Below are 22,357 nucleotides of genomic sequence, written 5' to 3'. Positions count from 1 at the left end.
TCCAGTGCAGAGGTCACTTTTAGACAGGACCCATTAGTTTAGGTTTCCTTAGTTTAGAAACCAGCTACTGTAATGAACTGTCCCAGCAGGCGAGCGTAGCAGGTCAGTGTAAAGGCCGTGCGAGGCAGGAACCATTAGTTTAACCATTATTCATGACCATTTCCTGTAGTAACTCTGTGAGGGAGCTTTTAGAGGTGGACGTCTGGTTCCTATCACCACCACTGTGAAGAAATCTGAACCACTGCATACCAAACCACTCTGAGTGACTCTGTTTACATCTTAACCGTTTAATTATTGAGAATTTGTGAAAAATCAGTGGACTCTTATTTCCCCTCCTGTCCTGAGCCATGGAAGCGTATCGGAGCTGTAGAGTCAGGGTGATGAACCGTTCCAGTCTGTACTCTGATTGATCTTTCCACCTGCCTGCGTTCACCCATGCCTTTCTCTTTGAATTCCAGGTGTGCACGGACGAGGAATGACGCGGGAGGCGGCTCTGCGTTCTCTTTACGTTTACAAAATGCTAGCACTACTGTGTACGGTATTCTCAAGGAACTGTGGTCTCGTTAATGAGTGACGACGAAGGACTGTAAACCTCTCCGGCGATGGGACCGTTTGGGAGGCGTGAGAGAGAGAAAGTCTTACGTGTACAGGTAGTAGATTAAAGGGCGGGTGTGTGGAAGGAGGGCGGCGGTAGCAGGCGGGAGGAGGCGTGATGTACATACTGTAAGAATATGTTTAGGGTTTATCTTTTGTATAAAGCTTATTGTAAAGCCACTTCTGTCTCAGTGGAGGCAAAGAATTCAGATTAACAAGCAACAAGGAAGACATTTTACACGAAGGAAACGAGAAAGAACAAAGGGCACTTTTCCGGAAAGCTGTTGCCTCAAAGCACAAAGGGCGCGTGCTGTAGTCTCAGAGCTGGAGAAGCAGAACGAGGAGCTCGAAGGGCAAGTCCACCTGTCTGCAAAATTCAGCGTTTGAGACGTAAACAGAGTGGTTTGGTGTGAAACGGTTCAGATGTCTTTACAGTGGTGGTGATAGGAACCAGGGGTCGCCATGACTACAACACAGATATAGACATTTTATTTACTATCCAGAACCACCAGTGAACCTACACGAGTCTTCTGAGTTTATATGAATGTTGATGATGGAAAATAGTGGAAAATCTGAAATAATAAGTTTTCTTTGGGGACTATTTTGCCTCACAGCGCCCTGCATGTATCCCTCCACCATGAATGGAGTTTAAGTTCTCTAAACTATCATAAAACAGTGTCTCAGTCATCAGGCAGTGAATTCATAACCATTTACTGTAGTAACTCTGTGAGGGAGCTTTTAGAGGTGGACGTCTGGTTCCTATCACCACCACTGTGAACAGTTCTGACTCTAAGTTTATCTAGAACGGAGAACCACTCTGAACCACTTGCATCTTAAACACTGAATTATGCAGAAATCTAAGAAAGAGATAAACAGTGGAATTCCCCTGTGAGGAAATCACTGCTTATGAGTTTATGAGTTTATTATTATGAGTTCATCCCCGACGCCATAAAGCTGAGTATGAGTTTCGGCCTCAGGGGTCAGAGAAAGGTCTAGAAGTCAATGAAGGGAAAAGGGTTGTTTGTTTTTAATATTGTAATCAGTGTTTATTTGGCCTTTGCTGCACAGCCCGCCGGTGAGTTGTATTCTAGCCTGTTCTAAGTGATGTATTGGTCCACCTCTCTAACTGGCCAATGGTGTGCCTTCAAGATCGCCAACGAGAGCGACTTACTCTCTGCTGCTGAACATGGACACAGACCATCCCATTCCCACAGAGGCTTCATTTAGATTTGTTAGGCAATCAACCCCGTGTCCTCTGTTCCCCATGATGTCTGGACAGAAAGCATTCAGATCTTTTCGGTTCGATTCCAGTCTCAGTTCTCTTCAGTTCGGGCCACGTTCACACGTCCCCTCACAACCATCTCAGCCGACGACCATCACGCTGACCGTGTGTCTGAACCCTAACTGTGGAGACCCCCTCCAATCCAGGCATCAACCTTTCTGGTCCTCTGTTGTTCCTATAGTGTTTGCAATGTAAAGAGATAATAATTAATAAACAGATGAGTTTTTAAAGAACGGCCTGCAGCGTCTTTTTGAAAGTCCGCACGCCGCCGCACACGACTGTCCACGGCTGCGTTCACACTGCAGGGAGAAGTCGCCCGAATCGATCCGATTCTTCATGTGTGAACAGCCGAAAAACCCTGAATCTGATTTTTTCAGTTCTGATTTGAGCCACTTTCATAAATGTGATGTGTGTGATGTCTGTCTGAACAGTCATGTGACAATCCAGCTCAATCTTCATCATTATTTTGTGCACGGAAAGAATCCTTTATGCAGCGTCATCAAAACACGTGTTGCTATGGTTACATTTCACATCGTTCATTTTGGAGGAAGAGCAACACAAGCGTGGACAGTGTAAACAAGTAAACAAGCCACTTTCTAACAACAGAATCCAAACAGACAGACTTTTCTCTTCCTTTCTCTGCTTCCAAAATTAAAACAAGCCCAGATATTCACTGTTTTTACTCTTCTCTCTTCTATAAACTTGTCCAGTGTGGTTGTTTTGGTGTTTAAAGCTTACAGCATCAGTTTACACACGTTACAGTTCAGTGTTGCATTATGGGAGTCGGTTAATCTTAAGGAAGTGTAGGGCAGAGCTGTGTCTGGGGTAGAGGTCAGGTCAGATCTGTTCAGACTGAGGTCAGATACAGGCCGCGTTAGCCCTGTTGGGACGGGGTTAGTTCTCCGCAGGGAGGCGGGGGGTGATACCAGTTTACCCCAGGACGTCTGCAGTGTTTGAGTGATTTGAACAGGATTAGAAACCTCAGTATAAAGGACAGAGATGGATCGGCTACTCTTTACTCCAGAACAGATGTTAAACATTTCATTTAGCCGCTGTGTTGCATCTTAAGTGAACACAGTCCTCATTAGCATCACTATTAACCCGAAATCACAGCCAACAGTCAACTTCACCGCATAAAATCAGACTTTCTTCTGTAATGTTTATGTTCTGAGCTGTACCGGTGAGGCAGGACCGCAGCCTTACATATCAGCCTGATTTTAGCCTCAGAGAACAGTGAGGCTGAAGTGGCTTCCTAGGTTCCACCTTAAATGATGCAGCAGGTACTGAGGCGAGCCAGAGGTGCCAGAACATAACTGCTGCACCGTTTAAGGTGGAACGGGAAAATTGGAATAAGAATCTGGTGAATACAAAGCAGAGAACACCCTGCTAAAAACTGCTTTCTAATGGAAATTGGTTTCTAATACAGACCACTATTTTCCTGTAGAACCCCTTTAGAGCCCATTGTGTGGTTGGTATGGTGTAGTGGGTAACACCTCTGCCTTCTACACTGTAGACTGGGGTTCAAACCCCACCTTGGTAAACACCCTACACTATACCAATAAGAGTCCTTGGGCAAGACTCCTAACACCACCTTCACCCACCTGTGTAAAATGATCACACTGTAAGTCGCTCTGGATAAGAGCGTCTGCCAAAATGCCATAAATGTAAATGTAAATCCCATTAGAAAACCATCAGATGCATTCAGAATCAGCCACTGGTCACCTGTGCAAACATAAGATCCTTTACACTGTGATATCAACCCATTAAAAAAAGACAAAACACATTACAAAACCAACAGAAACGTTTAATGGGTGCTGTGTTTTTTAAACAGGGCGTGAGAAAGCGCCTCTTCGAGCCTCCAAACTTCAGAAACTGTTTCCACAGGATGTGGCAGAGTTTTTACTGACATGTCGGTTTGTGCATTATTAATATCAGCTGAGGGTATTTTTTGACAGACAGCGCATTCAGACAGGACCAAATCACTGAGAAACACTTAATGATTACATCACCCACCTCCTCCTGTAAACCAATCCCGTCCCAGCATTCAAAAGAAAATGTGAACAACCAAAAACCAGATCAGAATCGGGCCCTTAAAGGGAAACGGGCCACTTTTCGCTGAGCCTGAACGCAGCCCAGGTGTCATTAGTGAACCAGCCAGATTGTGAGGTCAGTTATTTTGTCCTTTTTTCACCGGTGAACTGCCCGTGTGTTGGTCCACTTGTGCTCTCGGTGTCAAGCTCCGGTGTGCACGCTGATTACGTTAGCCACGCCGTGCTGCCTCGGCTGGTGACTTTGCGCCATTAGTCGTTGTTATTGAGTAGAACCTCTTTGTTTCCGTAGCTGGAGCCCTTGTTGATCTCGGTCTGTCCGATCATCCAGCGAACGGCAGCTGAGGCTGAAAAAGGAGGAACAGGGACGTTAGCGTCTCCTACTGGCAGCTTCACAGCAAACTCAGTCTGTCAGTCTCTAGACTCGAGCAGTATCGCAGTAATCATGCATGCAAACTCCTCACCTTCCAGTGTTGCTGTGCCATTTCTGTGGTATCCCAGGTGGTTGCTAAGGTGGCACTAGACTGATGCTATGCTATCCCATGTGGTTGCTAAGGTGGCACTAGACTGATGCTATGCTATCCCATGTGGTTGCTAAGGTGGCACTAGACTGATGCTATGCTATCCCAGGTGGTTGCTAAGGCTGTTGCTATTCAATCCCAGGTGGTTGCTAAGGAGTTGCTAGGCCGTTGATGAACTGTGTGGTCATGGTTCTATATAAATCCATTTTCTTTACTAAAGAACCCTTGTGGAACCTTCTTTTCTAAGCTTGTAGAAACCAGTACATGGACATGTACAGTAGTTGAACTGAATATTTCCACCTTTTCGCTGCTTGTGAGGTTTCATGTGTGATTAATAAGTGTCTTATTAATCTTATGTGAAGATGACGAGGCAAAAGAAAAAGCATCTCAGGTTTTACTGAGTTAACTGATGTGACTCTCTGGGCTTTACTGTGTTCAGACTGCAGGTAAATCGGATCTGTCTCTCAAATCAGATCTTCTGAGTCGACTGTCCGCTCTGTTATCTGCGAGTGATCAGATCAGATTAGTGCGTCCAGACATCACCAGTCTATCTGTACGGGTTGCCGTGGTAACGACGTAGGCGTCAGTTGAGTGTCCAGAGCGTCCAGACTAAGACACGTCTGTAAAAATCTGACTGGAGTCCCATTTCAAACCACCTCTAAATGTGGTTTGGATCTGATTCGCAAAAATCAGATTTGATGTGTTTTTTTGCTGTTCAGATTATCAAAAATCAATCTGGATCCAATCTGGATATGACAGAAATCAGATTTGGGCTGTCAGTCTGAACACGGCCTTAGACAGACAAGCAGATCTGTTTTATCTTCTCACGTTTCTGACGTGTGTCTGATCTTTTTACACAGTAAGTCCTTTCTTCAAATTCAGATTTGGACGACCTTCAAATGTAATCAACATTCTGCCAGCATATAAAACATCACAAAAGAAAAAACAGAGTTTGCCCCGCTGTCTAAACGCAGCCCTGGTTGTAGGATTCCCTGTTGGTGCAGGGATGAAAGAACAGTGCTCTGTTTACCGTCTCAGGGCTCGTTCTTGCTCTCAGTTGATATGCATGCCGTTATTATTTAATAAGGTCCCGTTACGCTGTCGTGGTGTCGCATGATCTGTTATGATATATCATTTTTTAAATGCCAAATGAAATGAAATCATTTCCATCACTTCAGTTATTTCCATCTTGCTAACACCAGCAGTGACCAACCGGCAGAGAAAGAGCAGAGCAGAACAGAGAGAGTCCTGGACGTTCCTTTAAAAGTCGTCTCCCGTTAGGAGGTTCCGCTCAGCACATGCACCGTCCATGCAGTTCCCTTCAAGCCTCATGCATAAAACCGCAGTGCGTAGAACGGGAGGTGATGTACTTACTCCCTCGGCACTCCACCACCTCCGGAGTGAAATCTTTTCGTTTAGGTTTTAAAATGCAAATTCACAGTAAACGGCAGTTTAAACAGGTCAGTTATAACGACTCTAACTGTACTGCATTCATATAGTCAGTCGTATGCAAAAGTTTGAACACCCCTGGTCTACAGAGAGCACGCTTACACAGACGGCCAAAGTTAAAGCTGGCTGGACCAAAGCCGTTACTATGGTATCCCAGGTGGTTGCTAAGGTGTTGCTAGGCCATTTCTATGGTATCCCAGTTTGTCGCTAAGGTGTTTTGCTAGGCCATTTCTGTGGTATCCCAGGTGGTTGCTAAGGTGTTGCTATGTTATTCAATGTGGTTGCTAAGAAGTTATAAGGCTGTTGCTATGGTATCCCGGGTGGTTGCTAAGGGGTTGCTCGGCTGTTACTGTAAATTTTAGTAAAATTTTGTTTAATTGCATTTAATTAAATTAATGTGCCATGAAATGTGGCCTGTGCTAAAATGTTTGATTTTTCCCAGTAATACTAAAAAGTGTGTTCTCTGTAGAGAATTGGGACCAGGGGGGCACAAACTTTTGCATGCAACTATATAACTTTAGTTTTACTCCCCCTCAGCACCTCCCCCCATTACCTGCAACACAGAGAACAGCTGTGGTGACGACAGTGACGGCTGATCCTGAGTGGAACAGCTGCAGCACTAGCAGGCAGAGCGGGCAGAGCAGCAGGCAGACCCAGAACAGCCAGTTGAGCAGAGGCCAGGGTCGGCGCGGGGGGCTCACTATGGGGCCGGGGAAGCGGCCCGTCTGGCTGTACTGCTCCTGGAAGACGTCCTGGGAAAACAGACAGTAGGAACCGTCACGGCGTGCACTGTAATGGAACATGTTACTGAATACATTAAGGACAGGGCATTCAGTATTCAGACTGCTTTATCAACACCATTTACGATCCAGTTTTTCAGAACCAGTGAGCTCGTTAAGAGCATCACATCAGTGAACTGGCTGGTTTTAGTACTTGTAGCCACTCATGATTGGCACTGAGCAGCTGTGTCTGTTCTGAAATGCTCCTGGCGACATAGCTTAACGTACTGAGGATAAGTGGCGAGATATTTATTCGTGGAATGCTGAGTTTATTGTTTCTTATGCACGGCAGACAGTCATGCAGCGCTAACAGCAGCCTACTGAGTAATCGCTCATGTCTCCTACATGTACCAACATCACTGTTCCTCACTGTTTTTTCAGACCACACATTCCTCCAGTAGTTAAGCTGGTGTCAGCCACTGCCCTTAAACTGCAGAGGAATGCAGAGAAGTAGGGGGCACGCATAACAATGCTTTCAAAACAGTAGTTTCACAGTGTCTTTCTCAATAAGGAAAGGCACGTGTTCCTCTCACCTTCTCCTGGTAGAGTTTGTGCAGCCAGGCAGCACATTCAGACTCGTTCTCTGGGACTGTGTCCAGAGGAATCCGCCTACATCAAGCACACACATACAGACCTGATAAATCCACACTGCCCTCAACAAACATTCACACCTCGGTATGGATGAGGCTGTGTTCTGTTCATTAAGTGGAAGTTTAAACTGGAAAAGATTCAAAAAAGACTTCATAATGTACACAATGTGGCCAAAACTGTGTGGACACCTGTCACTCCTCTATGAGCTTGTTGGACGTCCCGTTCCTAAACCATGGGCATTAATATGGAGTTGGTCCCCCTTTGCAGCTCTAACAGCTTCCACTCTTCTGGGAAGCTTCTACAGGATGTTGGAGAGTCTGTGGGAATCTGTGTCCATTCAGTCTAAAGAGCATTTGTGAGGTCAGACACTGATGTTGGACGAGGGGGTCTGGCTCACAATCTCCGTTCTAGATCATCGCAAAGGTGTTCAGTGGGGTTGAGGTCAGGGCTCTGTGAGGCCACTGGAGTTCCTCCACACCAAACTGGTCACTCCATGTCTTTATGGAGCTGCTTTGTGCTCAGGGTCTCAGTCCTGCTGGAACAGGAAAGGCTCTTCCCCAAACTGCTGACACAAAGCTGGAAGCAGAGAACTGTGTAAAATGTCTTTGTGCTGCAGCATCAACATCACCCTTCACTGGAACTGAGGGGCCCAAACCCTGAAAAACAGCCCAGCCCATCATCCCTCCTCCACCAAACTCTACTGTTGGCTCTGCATTCTGGTAGGTAACGTTCTCCTGACCTCCACCAAACCCAGATTCATCATCAGACTGACAGATAGAAAAGCTGATTCATCACTCCAGAGAACACGGTTCCACTGCTCCAGAGTCCAGTGGAGGCGCTTTACACCCCTCCAGCCGACGCTTGGCATTGAACATAGTGATCTTAGGCTTGTGTGCAGCTGCTCGGCTGTAAAACCCATTTCATAAAGCTTCTGACTCGGTTCTTGTGCTGATGTTGCTTCGAGAGGCAGTTACTCTGTGGTCAGTGATGCAACAGAGGGTAGACTATGTGGTTTAGCACTCGGCAGCTCTGAGTTTGACTGGTCTACCGCTTTGTGGCTGAGCTGGTGTTGCTTGTAGACACTTCCATTTAACAAAAATAGCACTTACAGTCGGTCGGGGCGGATCTGGCAGGGCAGAGATTTCACAAACCGACTTGTGGCTTCCTATGACCGTGCCACATTTAAACCCGCTGAGCTCTTCAGGACGACCCGTTCTACTGCCAGTGTTTGTCTATCGGGACTGCAAGGCTGTGTACTTGATTTTATGCACTTGTTAGTGGTGAGTGTGGCTGAAACACCTGAAGTCAGCAATTAGGTTGGGGTGTCCACAAATTTTTGGCCATTATAGTGCACATTATACACTTGTAATTAACAAAAACATGGAATGTTTTTCCACAAACTTTCACACCAAGTTTTTAATACTGACGTCTCACCTCACATATAAATCGGCGTGGTACTTTTTCCCATTGAGCACTCCGAGTAAGGTTGGCGTTTGGTTGTTTCTGAAATTAAGCGTAGAATCGTACACAGCAGTAACTACAGAGGAGACACAAGCTGAATCAGGGAGAGCAGAGTCCTCACACAGACTACGCACAGCATAGCATCCACATCTCATACAGATGGTTATTTTACAAATCAGACCAAGAGTAGTAAAAGAATAGTCTCATTTCAGGCCACTTTGCTTAAAAGGGAATTCCACTATTTTTTCATAATTTCTGTGATGAGATGAAATGACAGTGAAGCTGACTTTGACCATCATCATTACCATGTAAACAGAGTGGTTCAGAGTGTTTCTCCGTTCTAGATAAACTTAGAGTCAGAACTGTTCACAGTGGTGGTGATAGGAACCAGACGTCCACCTCTAAAAGCTCCCTCACAGAAAGTTCCTACATGAATTGCTTATGAATTCACTGATGTTTTAAAGTCCCATATCACTGAAAAACAAATTTACCTCACGTTTATTAAATAAAAGGCTCATGTAGTCTGTAAACAGTCCAAAACATATCGCCTCATATGGAAATTAAGCCACAAAGTCAGCCTGTATTGAAAGACCTTTTGTGTGAATGTGGTCGCCTTTTCATCCTGCAGCAGTTTAGCTTCACTCATTTGTACTTAAGTCATAAGGAGTGTTTCAGCCCAGACTGCTACTTGAATGAGGTGCAATACTGCGCAGCCAATCAGCTCTGCTGTATTTACATATGTTTACAGTTTTACATATATTTACAGTTTTACAGGCGCAGTAACAAACAGCCTGTCTAACTGTAAGGGATAAAGAGAGGCTGGAAAATGATCATGTAGAAATGAATTACAACTGATTTTGGACATCATTAAAAGATGCGGGTCAAACCGTTTTTAAACTCCATTCATGGTGGAGGGATACATGCAGGGCGCTGTGAGGCAAAATAGTCCCCAAAGAAAACTTATTATTTCAGATTTTCCACTATTTTCCATCATCATCATTCCATATAAACTCAGAAGACTCGTGTAGGTTCACTGGTGGTTCTGGATAGTAAATAAAATGTCTATATTTGTGTTGTAGTCATGGCGACCCCTGGTTCCTATCACCACCACTGTAAAGACATCTGAACCATTTCACACCAAACCCCTCTGAACCACTGATCACATCTCACACTGAATTATGCAGAAACAGTGAAAAATCAGCCCCTTTAAGGTCGGTGATGTTCTCACCGGTTCCTCTGAGGTTCTGGGCGGTGACGCAGAAGCCCTTGGTGCGAGGCAGGAGGTGGTGCTTGAGTTTGGGGAGGCCTTTCTTCTCCGCCACCTCCATGCTGATCTTGTGTTTCTTCTCGGTGAAGCGGGTTCCCTCGCAGTACAGGAGGAACTAAGCAAACAGTGCCGTTACTTGAGTAAACACCAAAACCCAGGAGACATAATCACAGTGCACTGCGGCTCAGAGAGACACCCGAGGGTCCAGATTTGGTCTGAAGAGTTGGGGGGTGACGTCAGGAGGCTGCGGCTCACATACAGCGATTCAAATGAAATACGGTGCACTTAATAGGATTTCGTGCTTTATGTGTCAATATTACAACACAAAAACAAATAATAGGAATAAGAGACACTCGGTAGAGACAATCAGTTATAACATTTCCCTCCATCGTGTCACTGAAATTCTTAGTCTGATCTGCATTATAAATATTTTATTACAAAAATACCCCAATAACCATGAATATGATAAATGGAAAGAGGAGGGACTGTTAATAAGTCAAAAAGCTGATCAGAGTAAAGAAGTGGGGCAGATCAGTGCTTCTGTCTGTTTGTCATTGCTGACGATAAACTAATTAAACTTCTATTTGGGCTTTAATTAGAGTCATAAAATGTGACTGATGGCTTTTTTAACTCAACTATGCACTTCCCCCCCCCCTTAAATTTGCACATCCATAGATTACTTCATTGCTAAGACTGGATGACTAGCTCAGGGATCGGCAATCGAAATGTTATAAAGAGCCATTTTGTCCCCTTTCAACAAAAATCAAACCACCTCGGGAGCCACAACTCTGTCCATTTTACCATCTTGGCTGTAAATGTGTCCCAGTATGTGCTGATTTACTAGTATAGACTAAAAAATATAAATGAAAACTCAGACTTACTCTGCTCTGCTTTAAGCTTTAGCTCTGCTATAGCTGCTTTTCTCACATCTCCAGCAGGAAACTTTTCCTCAAAAGTAGAACAGTTTCTTGTAAAACGAGGCTGAAGTCGCTTCTAATTCGCCTGGTTGTTGTTTAAATTTTCCCGTCCCACCTTAAATGGTTTCTGAGGTGCCAGAATGTAACTGCTGCACTATTTAAGGTGGAGCGGGGCAATTCGAACGAGAAGCTGGCGAATGAGAAACTGACTTCAGCCTCGTGTCTCTTTATTGTTTGAGATTTCGTTGCAGATTAAACGTCCAGGAAACCAGCTGGAGTGATTATAAACACAAACAAACAAAGTCCATTCGTCTCCAAATTATCGCTTCGTTAGCTACTAGCTAGGCGAGACTGCTGTCTGTGTTGCTATGGTGACCAGCAGTCTGCGCTGATCTTCAGGGTTAAAGGGTGAATCAGCAGTTCTACATTAACTCCAGAGTTTAAGACCATTTATTGTTAAACTGTGTTGAACGATCAGCAGAGCTTTATTTTACTGTAAAGGAGGATTATTTTATTATTTTACCTACTAATCTGATTCAGCTGTGGAGCCACAACAGGGCAGTAAAAGAGCTGCGTGTTGCTGACCCCTAGATCATCCATCGACTGGATGGAATTTGACACCTGAACCAGGTTCCACTCCACATTGTTAGCGTCAGGAACGTTTTAACGTACCCAGAAGTTCTCTGGATAGTCCTGAAGGCGCTGAAGGCTCTGCACCACCGTCCTGCGATCCTCCTCCCATTTTCTCTTACAGAAGACGATCTCCAGGAAGTACCACATCCAGCCAATTACAGGCATGTAGGCCAGTTCCTTCTTCGCCAGAACCTTTGAGCTCTGAAATGACGAGTTGCTGATATTAACTTATGACTGAGGTACAATCTGTACACGTGTTCCTGAAATCACCAGCAGTGTGGAGATGGTTTGTGTACAGGGCTTTATTTCTGACCAGAAGTAGCTTTTATCTTCTAAATAAAGCTACTTTAAAAGTGTGCTTGTGCTTAAACATCAGGTTGGTGGCTGATAGTTGTTTTAAAAGCCATTTTGCTTTTGCTGCAGTTTAATATTCAGCCCGGCTTTAAATAACTGCTGTACTCGGCTTTAGCTGGTTATTACGCTGATTGGACTAATCTTAGCTAAACGGCTACTGCAGAGGTGCTTAATCTCAATCTCAATCTACCACCCTTGAGAATTCAGAAACAACACACCTGGCTCTAATTGTCAGATGTTCCCGAAGGCTTTCATTACCTGGAGCAGGTGTATTAGATAAGGGTTGGCGCTAAACTCTACAGGGTGATAGATCTCCAGAACCAGAACCAGGACTGAGCACCCCTGGGCTAATGTGTTCTTTGAGTATTTCAGTTGATTTTGTTGGTTTAGAACAAGACGGCAGCTCTGACCAAATCAGAACATTTGTAAACGTAAAGGTCGGCTCTACGTCCTGGTGGATAAGTCAGTCAGCCAGCATGGAAGCGGCTCAGTTTACATTACAGTCAATCAGAAGTCAAATGTAGCCAGTATGTAATGTGTCTTAGTGAGATATTTCCAGTTTTCCAGCTTTCTAAAGCAGGCAGAGCTGCTATAAGCAGCATCAACCCCTCTAAAGATCCTCCGTGTTCGCTAACACTCGCAGCTAAAGCTAACGACAGTTTAGTGAATCCTTTACTCCTCCAGATGACGATGAAACACCATCACATCACCAATAAGGGTGTAAACTAGAACGCTGTTGGCTATTTTTCCAATGTTTACTTTGTAAAGAGTCTGGCGACATAACCTACACTCTTCAAGATGGTTCTTAACGGGTTCTTTAGTAAAAGGAATGGTTCTGTTTTAAAGTTCTGTACAGAACCATTTCATGCTGAAATATTTCTTTGCATGGTGCTTCTTGAGATTGATGGAGAACCTGTTTATGGATCTATATAGAACCTTTTTGGAAATGCTTGATGTTGTAACAGTAGCAGAACCCTTTTTGATGCTATGTGGAACCAGAGTTTCGTGTGGCTGCTGAATGACTGAAATGTAAACAGGTTATCAGCGGCTTTCAGGGCTTTGACGCCCTAAACTCGGAAACTCGGGGCTCCGAAAAATCCGAGTTTCCCACCAATAAAAATGATAATTACTCCCAGTATGACAGTATTTATCACTACCTTGATAAATTCTGTCACAGAATGCTTTTCTAAGTGTGTCATGGATTTTGTCAGTACTTACAAACACTTCCCAACTGCATGTTTGATCATAAAGGGAGGATAATTAGTCCTGTTTAATTGGATTTAGCACAGCGCAGTATATGAAATGGTAAAATACAGATCATGAGCCGATTTTCATAGTTTTTGATGGTGTTTTTTAGGTGTGGCCTTATTTGGGCTGTTCCTCTGGGCTGAAAGATTAATTGTGCAATTTCAATTATAGCCATTTTTATTAACAATGTTGTCTTAATTGGGGAACATTAACCTGATATCAGAGCTTGTAAACTGCCTGTGGATGAGTTAGACCAATCAGAAGCAACCAAACAACTACATGCTGTGACATCACAACCATGACTAACTAGCAGGCTGGCATGTTCTCAAGTCTCAAGCCTAAAAAAAGTGGATGGCCAAAATGACAGGCCTGAACATTTTACAGAAAATAATCGCAGTTTAAATCACGGTCGCAATATCCATCAGAAAAATCCCAATTAATTATATTTTCCAAATCATTCAGCCCCAGCTGCTCCAATTTACCAAGGGTCAGAAAATATATGTGAGTTGTGAAAACTGGTTAAAGCATTGATATCACATTTGGTCCATATCGCCCAGCTCTAACCTGAATGCAGCATATCACTGCTGTCGGAACAGAACCTCACATCTCCATTTGTGTTGTTTTCCAGTTTTTGGTTATATCTGAAAACGCCTGTTGTTCTTCACATTGTGTGTAAATTTCATGATGAATGCACCAAAGAAACGGCCCAAAATGACTTGGTAAGACGTCTGGTTCCACTGACTCGCATTAAAAGTGAGGTATGTTTTTCCCTTCTCCTGTAAAGTTACCATACGAGGTTCTGTTCTGATACGTTGCAGGTACTTTAATCACACAGACAGCAGGACATCGAGAGCTGCCTTCAGTTCCACACACAGCCGCCTGTGTCTGTGTCTCCTGTCCTGTTTCTGTCCTACTGTGTTTTAAAACTCTGTCAAAGAGACGAATAACTAAGAAGATCCTGTGGATCCTTCTTACCCCGAGAACCCCGAACCTTTCGCAGAAGGTCCATCCGCACAGGAAGTCGATCTCGAAGTTGTGGTTGAGGATGACGATGGCGTTCTCTTTGCCGTAGAAGGGGTAGGACTCCGGATCCGTGTACAGCGTGCACTCAGTCCCAGACCACCACTCCAGCAGCGCCACCATCTCTGAGCACGAACAGCAGAAGAATTAGATCACTGTTTCAATACCAAGGTGGACTGTCACGGTCATGCAAGGGTCAGCAGAGGTATCACAGATAAGCAAACACAACATTTGACCATCCTGCTATGTTGTGGGTCAAATTGACCTGTTTCAGAGTTTAAAAATACAAGAAGTGTTTAAATCATTTTGGAACTTTTCTGCTGGACTGCCTCATTTACAGCGTGTGGACAAAACCACAACTACATTTCTTAATGAAGGGTGAATTATTATCAGTAAACCCTGAAAACCTGGTTACACTAAATATTTAGTGGACTGATATCAGTTGAGCTGAAGATGATGTTTATGGAGAAAAGTACCTTTTTAATCTATTTTCAGATGGTTAAACTGAACTAAGACCCGAACCCCGCACGTTTTTTCCTGCGTACATTTTTCTGCTGAGAGTCTCTGGATCTGAATTTTGAGCTGATTATGAAGTCAAAATATGAACAGGGTTGCCAGATTGGACGACTTCCCACCTGTTTGCTGGGTATTTCGGTTGGATTCGGCGGGGGAAGAGATACTCTGGTGGGTGGACAAAATGTGTCATTGTTTTGAAGGGTTTAAATAATGTATATTAATAATTAATAAACTGCATTACTAAATAATGCAGCTGGAATCTGAATAGATTCTCTTCAAATCCAATCAGTTATCAAACCTGATTAACATTTTAGTCACTCCTGTTCAGAGGAGGCCGCTTTTCATCATCAGCATTCCATATAGACTCAGAAGACTCGTGTAGGTTCACTGGTGGTTCTGGATAGTAAATAAAATGTCTATATCTGTGTTGTAGTCATGGCGACCCCTGGTTCCTATCACCACCACTGTAAAGACATCTGAACCATTTCACACCAAACCACTCTGAACCACATGAAAAAATGTACATGGGATAAAATTAAGAGTTTGGATCCATTTTCTTCCTCACAGGGCAGCTTGGACTGCTTTTTAAATGAGGCACAGCCAATCAGAACAGAGCTCATTTACATACATCGGTCTTAAAGGCACATTAATAATAACAAATTATGGCTGTTTTTCATACATAAAATCTCTCAAACGTTCTAAGTGGAGCTCAGAGGGTAACGAAAGCTAAAACGTGGGATATGAGCTGTTATGGGTTGCCAGGTCTACACTGTCCTGAGAGCTGCGATAAACTGCCCACAAACTAAGCATGCATTTGCATTGATAGCAGAGCAGGTGAAGCGGCGGCGCGATGTGGAGGCACAGCTGCTCACTAGACTGAATACAGAGTGAAGTCGAACATCATCTGTATGAAAAATTCTGAAGGGATCGGCGAGAGGAAGCGTTCTAGATATAAACCCACTTCCTCTTTCTTTGTTGTTCTCCGTGGTTGCGAGGCACCAGTGTCTGGCAACCATCCAAACAGGAAATTAAGTAAGAGAGAGGTTGGGAAACCGCGAACGGTACATTTCAGGGAACGCAGTTGGTCTTCAACTCATCCGGCTCCTGCCTTCAGAGAAACAGTGTTCTAATGCAGGGTTCTCATCCTGTTCCACCTCTGTGCCCCTCTGTTTATCACTAGAACACATGAGGCCCACAGGAAATGATGATAACCACACATTGAAAAATCTATATCAATGATAGGAACAGTACTGACCTCAGCTCTTGATTCTGAGGTCTGGAGGTGAAGGAAATGAGGGTAAAGCGGTTTCTGTTCAAATGCATGTGTCATATATATATATGTATATATATATAGATAAATAGATAGATAGATATAGATATATATAAAAATAGTTACACAATTATTATGAAGTCTTTGTTTTTCACTGATTTTTATGAGATAAAGTGTCGTCACTGGCCCACTTAGAACCACTCGCTCCTCCTAAGTCCCGTGTGTCAAACACAAGTCCCAAGACTGACCTCAGCTCAGACCACAGCCCCTCTATAATACTGTGGCAGCTCTGTACTGAGGAATGAGTCAAAATAGCTGTTAACCACAGAAACCATCTGGGTGTGGCTACTGTCAGTGAAGGAGCTGCACAAGATACTACGGCCCTGTCCCATTTCTCATTTTTACCCCTACCCCTCGTTTTTGAGTGTTGCCCTTTGGAGTTATAAGGGGTAGTGGTTGGATTCTTCCCTCTGAAATGGGACCCTCAGATAAAAAGAGCATCACTTCATTAACAGCTACCAGCGCTGCTCTGTAGGAGACCCTGCCAGTCTGCAGTGACAGCAGAGGAGGGTAAAGTTCAGCTCCTCACTGCTGGGCTTTAGTTACATTTAGGGCATCATATGATCTTCAAAGAGGGGGGCAGTTATTTATTATCACCCACCCCTAATTCTTCAGTGATATGAAGCTGAAGTCAGATATTCACCAGATTCCTGTTTGAATTTTCCCGGTCCGCCTTAAATGGTGCAGCAGTTCTGATGCCAGAATGTATCTGCTGCACCGTTTAAGGTGGAACGGGAAATTTAGCTACCGAGACATCAGCACTACTAGCTCGAGATTTTCGATTGTGTGATTCGGGCTTGTATATAACTTTTTGATCGGATGCCGGTTTCCGTACAATCATCAATAAATTCTGAATTTTTTCCTATAGGAATGAATGGGGTGAAAAACTGACTGACCATCTACGGTACTTCTGCTCGACCGAAAGACCCCGTTTCACATACACTATCTCAGGGCCGGCCCCCGAGCATGAACTCAATGTTGTTCTGACCCGCACTCATCTGTTTGTCCTTTTTTCTCTCATCTCTCGTTTCTCCCATAGACTCCCATTCATTCTCGCCACCACTCAAACTCTATTACTTCGTTGCCCGACAGCCACCAAACCACAGGTCCTCACTCAGGGCAGGTCCTCGAGCTCTACTCCCCAGCCGTACAGACCTGCACTCCTCTATGTGTCGCTTTTCCATCCCTCGTTCCTCCCATAGAGTCCCATTCATTTTCCACAACAGGTAGCTAACATTTGGCGACTCCCCACAAATAACTAAATACCCCGTACACCATGGCAGCTGCCTAGCAACACCTTAGCAACCACATGGGATATCCTAGCAACTGCCTAGCAACACCTTAGCAACCGCCTGGGATACCAGAGTAACCACCTAGCAACAACCTAGCAGGAAGTGGGTTTTATTTACTGTCCAAAACCACCAGTGAACCTACATGTGTCTTCTTCCACACACCTGTGAACTCCCATGATGCATCTGGTTCTGACGTCACAGTCACAAGCCCATCATCTACCTCCTCCCCTGAGTTCTAATCAGTCTCACTCTCAGCTCTTACTGTGTTACTTTTCCTTTGTACTGTGGCGGTTCTGTTTGCTCCTCTGGCTTTCCCCTCGCCTGGTTCTGGACTCTGATCTCGGTTTGTTTGTGTACCTGTTTGTTGCTCTCTCTGTTCTGACCTGGCCTGGATCACTGACATCCCCCTTTTTTGCCCTGTTGTAAATAGAACTCACACGTTTTACTTCCGCAAGCATCTGGTTCATCAGGCCAAAGGGAAATACAATTTCTTTGGGGACTATTTTGCCTCACAGCGCCCTGCATGTATCCCTCCACCATGAATGGAGTTTAAGTTCTCTAAACTATCATAAAACAGTGTCTCAGTCATCAGGCAGTGAATTCATAACCATTTCATGTAGGAACTTTCTGTGAGGGAGCTTTTAGAGGTGGACGTCTGGTTCCTATCACCACCACTGTGAACAGTTCTCTCGATTCTAGAATGGAGAACCAATCTGAACAACTCTGTTTACATCTTAACCATTTAAATATGCAGGAATTTTGGTGGAATTCCCCTTCGAAAGGCATCTGGAGAAGCTGTCGGCTGTGGATACTCACGGCTGGAGACGCAGTAGGCCAGTCTGCAGTTGACCCTGCGAGCCAGCTGTTTGTTAATCCACCACAGAGGCAGCGTGCAGAGCTGCAGGAGGTTGATTATGAGGCCGCTGACCAGAAACACATAACAGATGACCAGGTGACAAAGGAACTGAGTCTTCAGCAGCCCGAAGAATCCCATAATTACCGGTGTGCAGCCTCAGGTTCCTCCTCTGTTACCTGCAGAGTAGATAAAGAGCTCGTTCCAGTTAAACTGTCAGCAGAAAAGCACACATTTGTGCTCTCAGTGTGTGTGTTGTGCTGGTCTGAGTGGATCAGACACAGCAGTGCTGCTGGAGTTTTTAAACACCTCAGTGTCGCTGCTGGACTGAGAATAGTCCACCAACCAAAAATATCCAGCCAGCAGCGTCCTGTGGGCAGCGTCCTGTGACCACTGATGAAGGACTAGAGGATGACCAACACAAACTGTGTGACTTTACATCTACAAGGTGGACTGACAAGGTAGGAGTGTCAAATAGAGTGGACAGAGAGTGGACACACTGTTTAAAAACTCCAGCAGCACTGCTGTGTCTGATCCACTCACACCAGCACAACACACACTTACACACCACCACCACGTCAGTGTTACTGCAGTGCTGAGAATGACCCACCACCCAAATAGTACCTAGAACAGAGTGACAAAGTATCAGAGAAACAGATGGACTACAGTCTGTAACTGTAGAACTACAGAGTGAAACTATGTGTTCAGTGGAGCTGATAGAGTGGACAGTGAGTGTAGAAATTAGGTGAGTCTCTTCCAGAGAACGACAGCAGCGAGATTAGCGGTTGAAAAGTGACTGAACTACAGTGGACTACAAATCACTAAATTCACTCTTTTAAAGGTATTTAATTTTGTGGCACATCGTGAAAAGTTATTGAAGTATCACAATATTACATTTTTACTATGTTACAAAGTATAGCTCAATCAGGCGCACTTACTTTTTCACAACCCACGGACCCAGCACTGGTCACTCACACATGACTGTGACTAACAGGGTGGAGACAAGGTCAGTCTGCTGCTCCCTGATTAACCTGCTGACCTGTGATATGTTATTCATGAACAATCTAATAGACATCAGTTTCAGCATAACTAAGTGGTGAAGATGTAAAAGTGGGCTTGGTGTGAAACGCGCATTAAAATATCTGTATAGTGTTGAAGTTACGGCAACCCCTGGTTCAGTAGACCACCACCGCACAGAACCCTGCACTGACTGTTTACAGGCCTTTAATGATCCGATCACGGCAGAAAATCGGACTGTGTCAGTAACCGGTTCAGTGTGTTCACGCTTGATAATCTGATCACTGCAGAAAATCAGATTGTATCAGTAACCGGTTCAGTGTGTTCACGCTTGATAATCTGATAATCTGTGCTGCGTTAGACGCTGCTCGCTGTTTCTGGGACGGCGCTCTGTTTTCACACATGCTCAGACTGAGAGAAACGAAAGAAATCAGATTGAGAGTTTACAGCACTGAAAAACCCCATTACTGACTCAGATCAGCCTCTTTATCAGATTCACTAATCAGATTTATATACCTTAATCTGATCTAAGAGATCAGACTGAAAAACCCCATTAGTGACTCAAATCCAGCCTCTTTATCAGATTTACTAATCAGATTTCTAGACCTTAATCTGATCTAAGAAATCAGTGTGTGTTTACACGATCACTTAATAATCAGATAATGATCGGATTATTAAGGGCATGTAACACTTGCGATGAACCATTTCACACCAAACCAGCCCGAATGACTCTGTTTACTGAATCATGGGGGATTTTTTGATTATTTGGCTCCCACAGCACATTCTGGTGGCTCTCACTCCAAATGCGTCCACCCTGTTTTCACATGTGAACACTGTTAAAGCACTTCCTGCTCGAGCGCAGAGCTGAGGGACGGGCCGCTCCCAGGATCGCCACATACCTGTCCTACTGGTCTCAGGTCGCCTGGCAGGAAACGGCCACGTGGAGAACTTCCTATCTAAACAGAGATCTCATTAACGACTGATCTGTTCCTCCAGTCCATTAAGTGTCTGTTGGTTCCTGATGGTTCTGTTACGTTGTGGCTTTTTAATGGGGTGATATCACAGCGTAATGGACTACAGCACAAACACAGACATTTACTGTCCAGAACCACCAGTGAACCTACACGAGTCTTCTGAGCTTATATGAATGTTGATGATGGAAAATAGTGGAAAATCTGAAATAATAAGTTTTGTTTGGGGACTATTTTGCCTCACAGCACCCTGCATGTATCCCTCCACCATGAATGGAGTTTAAGTTCTCTAAACTATCATAAAACAGTGTCTCAGTCATCAGGCAGTGAATTCATAACCATTTCATGTAGGAACTTTCTGTGAGGGAGCTTTTAGAGGTGGACGTCTGGTTCCTATCACCACCACTGTGAACAGTTCTGAGTCGGTAAGTTTATCTAGAACAGAGAACCACTCTGTTTAGAACTTAGCCACTGAATTACTGAGGAGATTTTGAAAATTCGGCGGTGTTGCCCTTTGAAGACAGAGAAGCATTGTGCAGCTTTCGCTTTCTGTGAACACGCCCACAGGACAAACCAGCAGAAACGGGACAGAATCCTCCGGTAACCGTCCTGTTTACTGCAGAGCTGAGAATCGGAGAGTTTTTAGGGTTTAAAGTGCTCCTACCTCTGTCCCTCTGTCCCTCTGTCCCTCTGCGTTCCGGAGGAAGAACCGATGAATCACTTCATGATCAGAGCTCGTTTCTGAGGGCAGCGTGGTCAGGGACGGAGGTTCAGTTCTTCCTGCTGTAAAATCCTTAAAGATCCCAGAACCGCTGCGATGCGGACCGCCCGGCTCTCTGATCTGACCCTGTGCTCTGAGAGCAGCCCTGTGGGAGGAATCAGAGGCCACACCCTGAACGTGCGGAGGCTTCACTGTTTCCTTAAAGGGACGATACCGCCTCTTTCCCGAACATTCCGCAGCCCCTCTGCCCCCCTACACTGACTGCTTCATTCACTTTTCCGCCCTAAACAGCCCCGCAGACTGCAGCCGTGTGCTCACATTAACATTTACACCGACTGCGCCCTCTGCCGGCAGGTCCAAATAACAGCCCTTTGTTCTCTGTCGAGCACTTCGTTTAAGCATCTATCATTGGGGCCACTTGGGTTGGTCTGACGCTAGAGGGCGCTCCGAGCCTGTCCGGAGTGTTTGTGCAAAATCTCAGTTTGTAAATGATTTAAATATGTTTATTTAGGTTTCCTGAACACAGCATGAAACATTTAACGCTGCTGATATATCTGTGTATCTTATCTTTGTCCTTTCGGCCACAGATCTACATTCCTAGATGCCGCGTTGTCTGTTGTTCTCTATCTGAGGCGATACGTCTGCCCGTCCGCCATGTTGGAGAGGTCAAGATCCGCTTGTGAACAAATTCACTCGTATTGAGAGACGAAGAGTCTCAGGATTAAATCAGCCACAACTTCCTTATTACTCAACCGATTTTCACCAAATCTGTTTAGTTATAATCCTCAGACACAGATTAATCCGGGCTGCTCAGATCTGCTCTCAGTAGCTTTTATTACTGTAATAACTGATCGTGATAATTAGCCGTCCGGACCAGCAGGAAAGTATTCAGTCTGCACCTGACGATAAAAACCGAGTTTAGCGCGAGAAACACAATCAGACACATCAGCAAATCCATCAATGTGTGAATCACTTCTAATCTTAATACACATAAAAATAAAATAACCCCCAAAACACAGCAAGAAGGACGGAGCTGAATGGCTTCCTATTCGCCTTGTTCGAGTTTTCCTGTTCCACCTTAAATGGTGCAGCAGTCACTTTCTGGTGCCTGAAGCTGCACCATTTAAGGTGGAACGGGAAAATTCGAACAAGAAGCTGGCAAATAAGAACCTAACTTCAGATCCATATAATAAGGTGCTAATCTATTATGAATATCTATACGGATTAAGGAGTGGAAGGACCATTAAATGAAATGAGCTTAATATAAAACCAGAGGAAAAACAATCACATCAACAGGTTCTCTGTGCTTCACCAACCACACGGCCATATCTACACATAAACATCACATAAACAATAAACACCCCACAGACATGAGTGTGGATCACTGCGTTCCCTCCGTTATATAATCCTGTCCCACTTTCTGGGTGTGATATTCCTGAAATAGTGTAATTCTGGACAGTATCTTTCTTAAACTGTCGCTCTGCAATGGTACT

The 22,357-nt window shown here is 44.5% G+C and overlaps 2 protein-coding genes across 4 annotated transcripts in view; one reads left to right on the top strand and one right to left on the bottom strand.

Annotated features, from left to right (window-relative positions):
- map3k4 (mitogen-activated protein kinase kinase kinase 4) overlaps positions 1 to 1,095 on the top strand; it is a 77,265-nt gene extending 76,170 nt beyond the window's left edge. For all 3 annotated transcript variants that reach the window (XM_036583376.1, XM_036583375.1, XM_036583377.1), the window contains one exon: positions 459 to 1,095. In XM_036583376.1, the coding sequence (XP_036439269.1) occupies positions 459 to 479 (21 nt within the window). In that variant the 3' untranslated portion in view covers positions 480 to 1,095. The remainder of the gene's footprint in view (positions 1 to 458) is intronic.
- Positions 1,096 to 3,659: 2,564 nt separating this feature from the next.
- Positions 3,660 to 21,197, bottom strand: agpat4 (1-acylglycerol-3-phosphate O-acyltransferase 4 (lysophosphatidic acid acyltransferase, delta)). Its single transcript, XM_036583374.1, has 9 exons — positions 20,808 to 21,197; positions 18,119 to 18,334; positions 14,120 to 14,289; positions 11,582 to 11,743; positions 9,954 to 10,107; positions 8,699 to 8,801; positions 7,207 to 7,282; positions 6,448 to 6,646; positions 3,660 to 4,271 (listed from the first exon to the last, which is right to left on the bottom strand). The coding sequence occupies exons 2-9, from the start codon at positions 18,294 to 18,296 to the stop codon at positions 4,177 to 4,179; spliced, it is 1,137 nt and encodes a 378-aa protein (XP_036439267.1). The 5' UTR covers positions 18,297 to 18,334; positions 20,808 to 21,197; the 3' UTR covers positions 3,660 to 4,176.
- Between the last annotated feature and the right edge of the window lie 1,160 nt (positions 21,198 to 22,357).

The sequence above is a fragment of the Colossoma macropomum genome, unplaced genomic scaffold, assembly GCF_904425465.1.
Source record: "Colossoma macropomum unplaced genomic scaffold, Colossoma_macropomum, whole genome shotgun sequence".
Lineage (NCBI taxonomy): Eukaryota > Metazoa > Chordata > Actinopteri > Characiformes > Serrasalmidae > Colossoma > Colossoma macropomum.
The sequence above is the reverse complement of the archived record's forward strand: the minus strand, read 5'-3'. Positions and strand labels throughout refer to the sequence as shown.

Excerpts from the sequence above, each read along its gene's own strand:
- agpat4 (XM_036583374.1), bottom strand. The coding sequence starts at position 18,296 with ATGGGATTCTTCGGGCTGCTGAAGACTCAGTTCCTTTGTCACCTGGTC. Across the intron at positions 8,802-9,953 it reads CCAGAACCTCAGAGGAACCG|TTACTGCTGTGTACGATTCT; the intron begins GTGAGAACATCA and ends TCTCCTCTGTAG. Across the intron at positions 7,283-8,698 it reads CACGCCGATTTATATGTGAG|GCGGATTCCTCTGGACACAG; the intron begins GTGAGACGTCAG and ends TGCTTGATGTAG.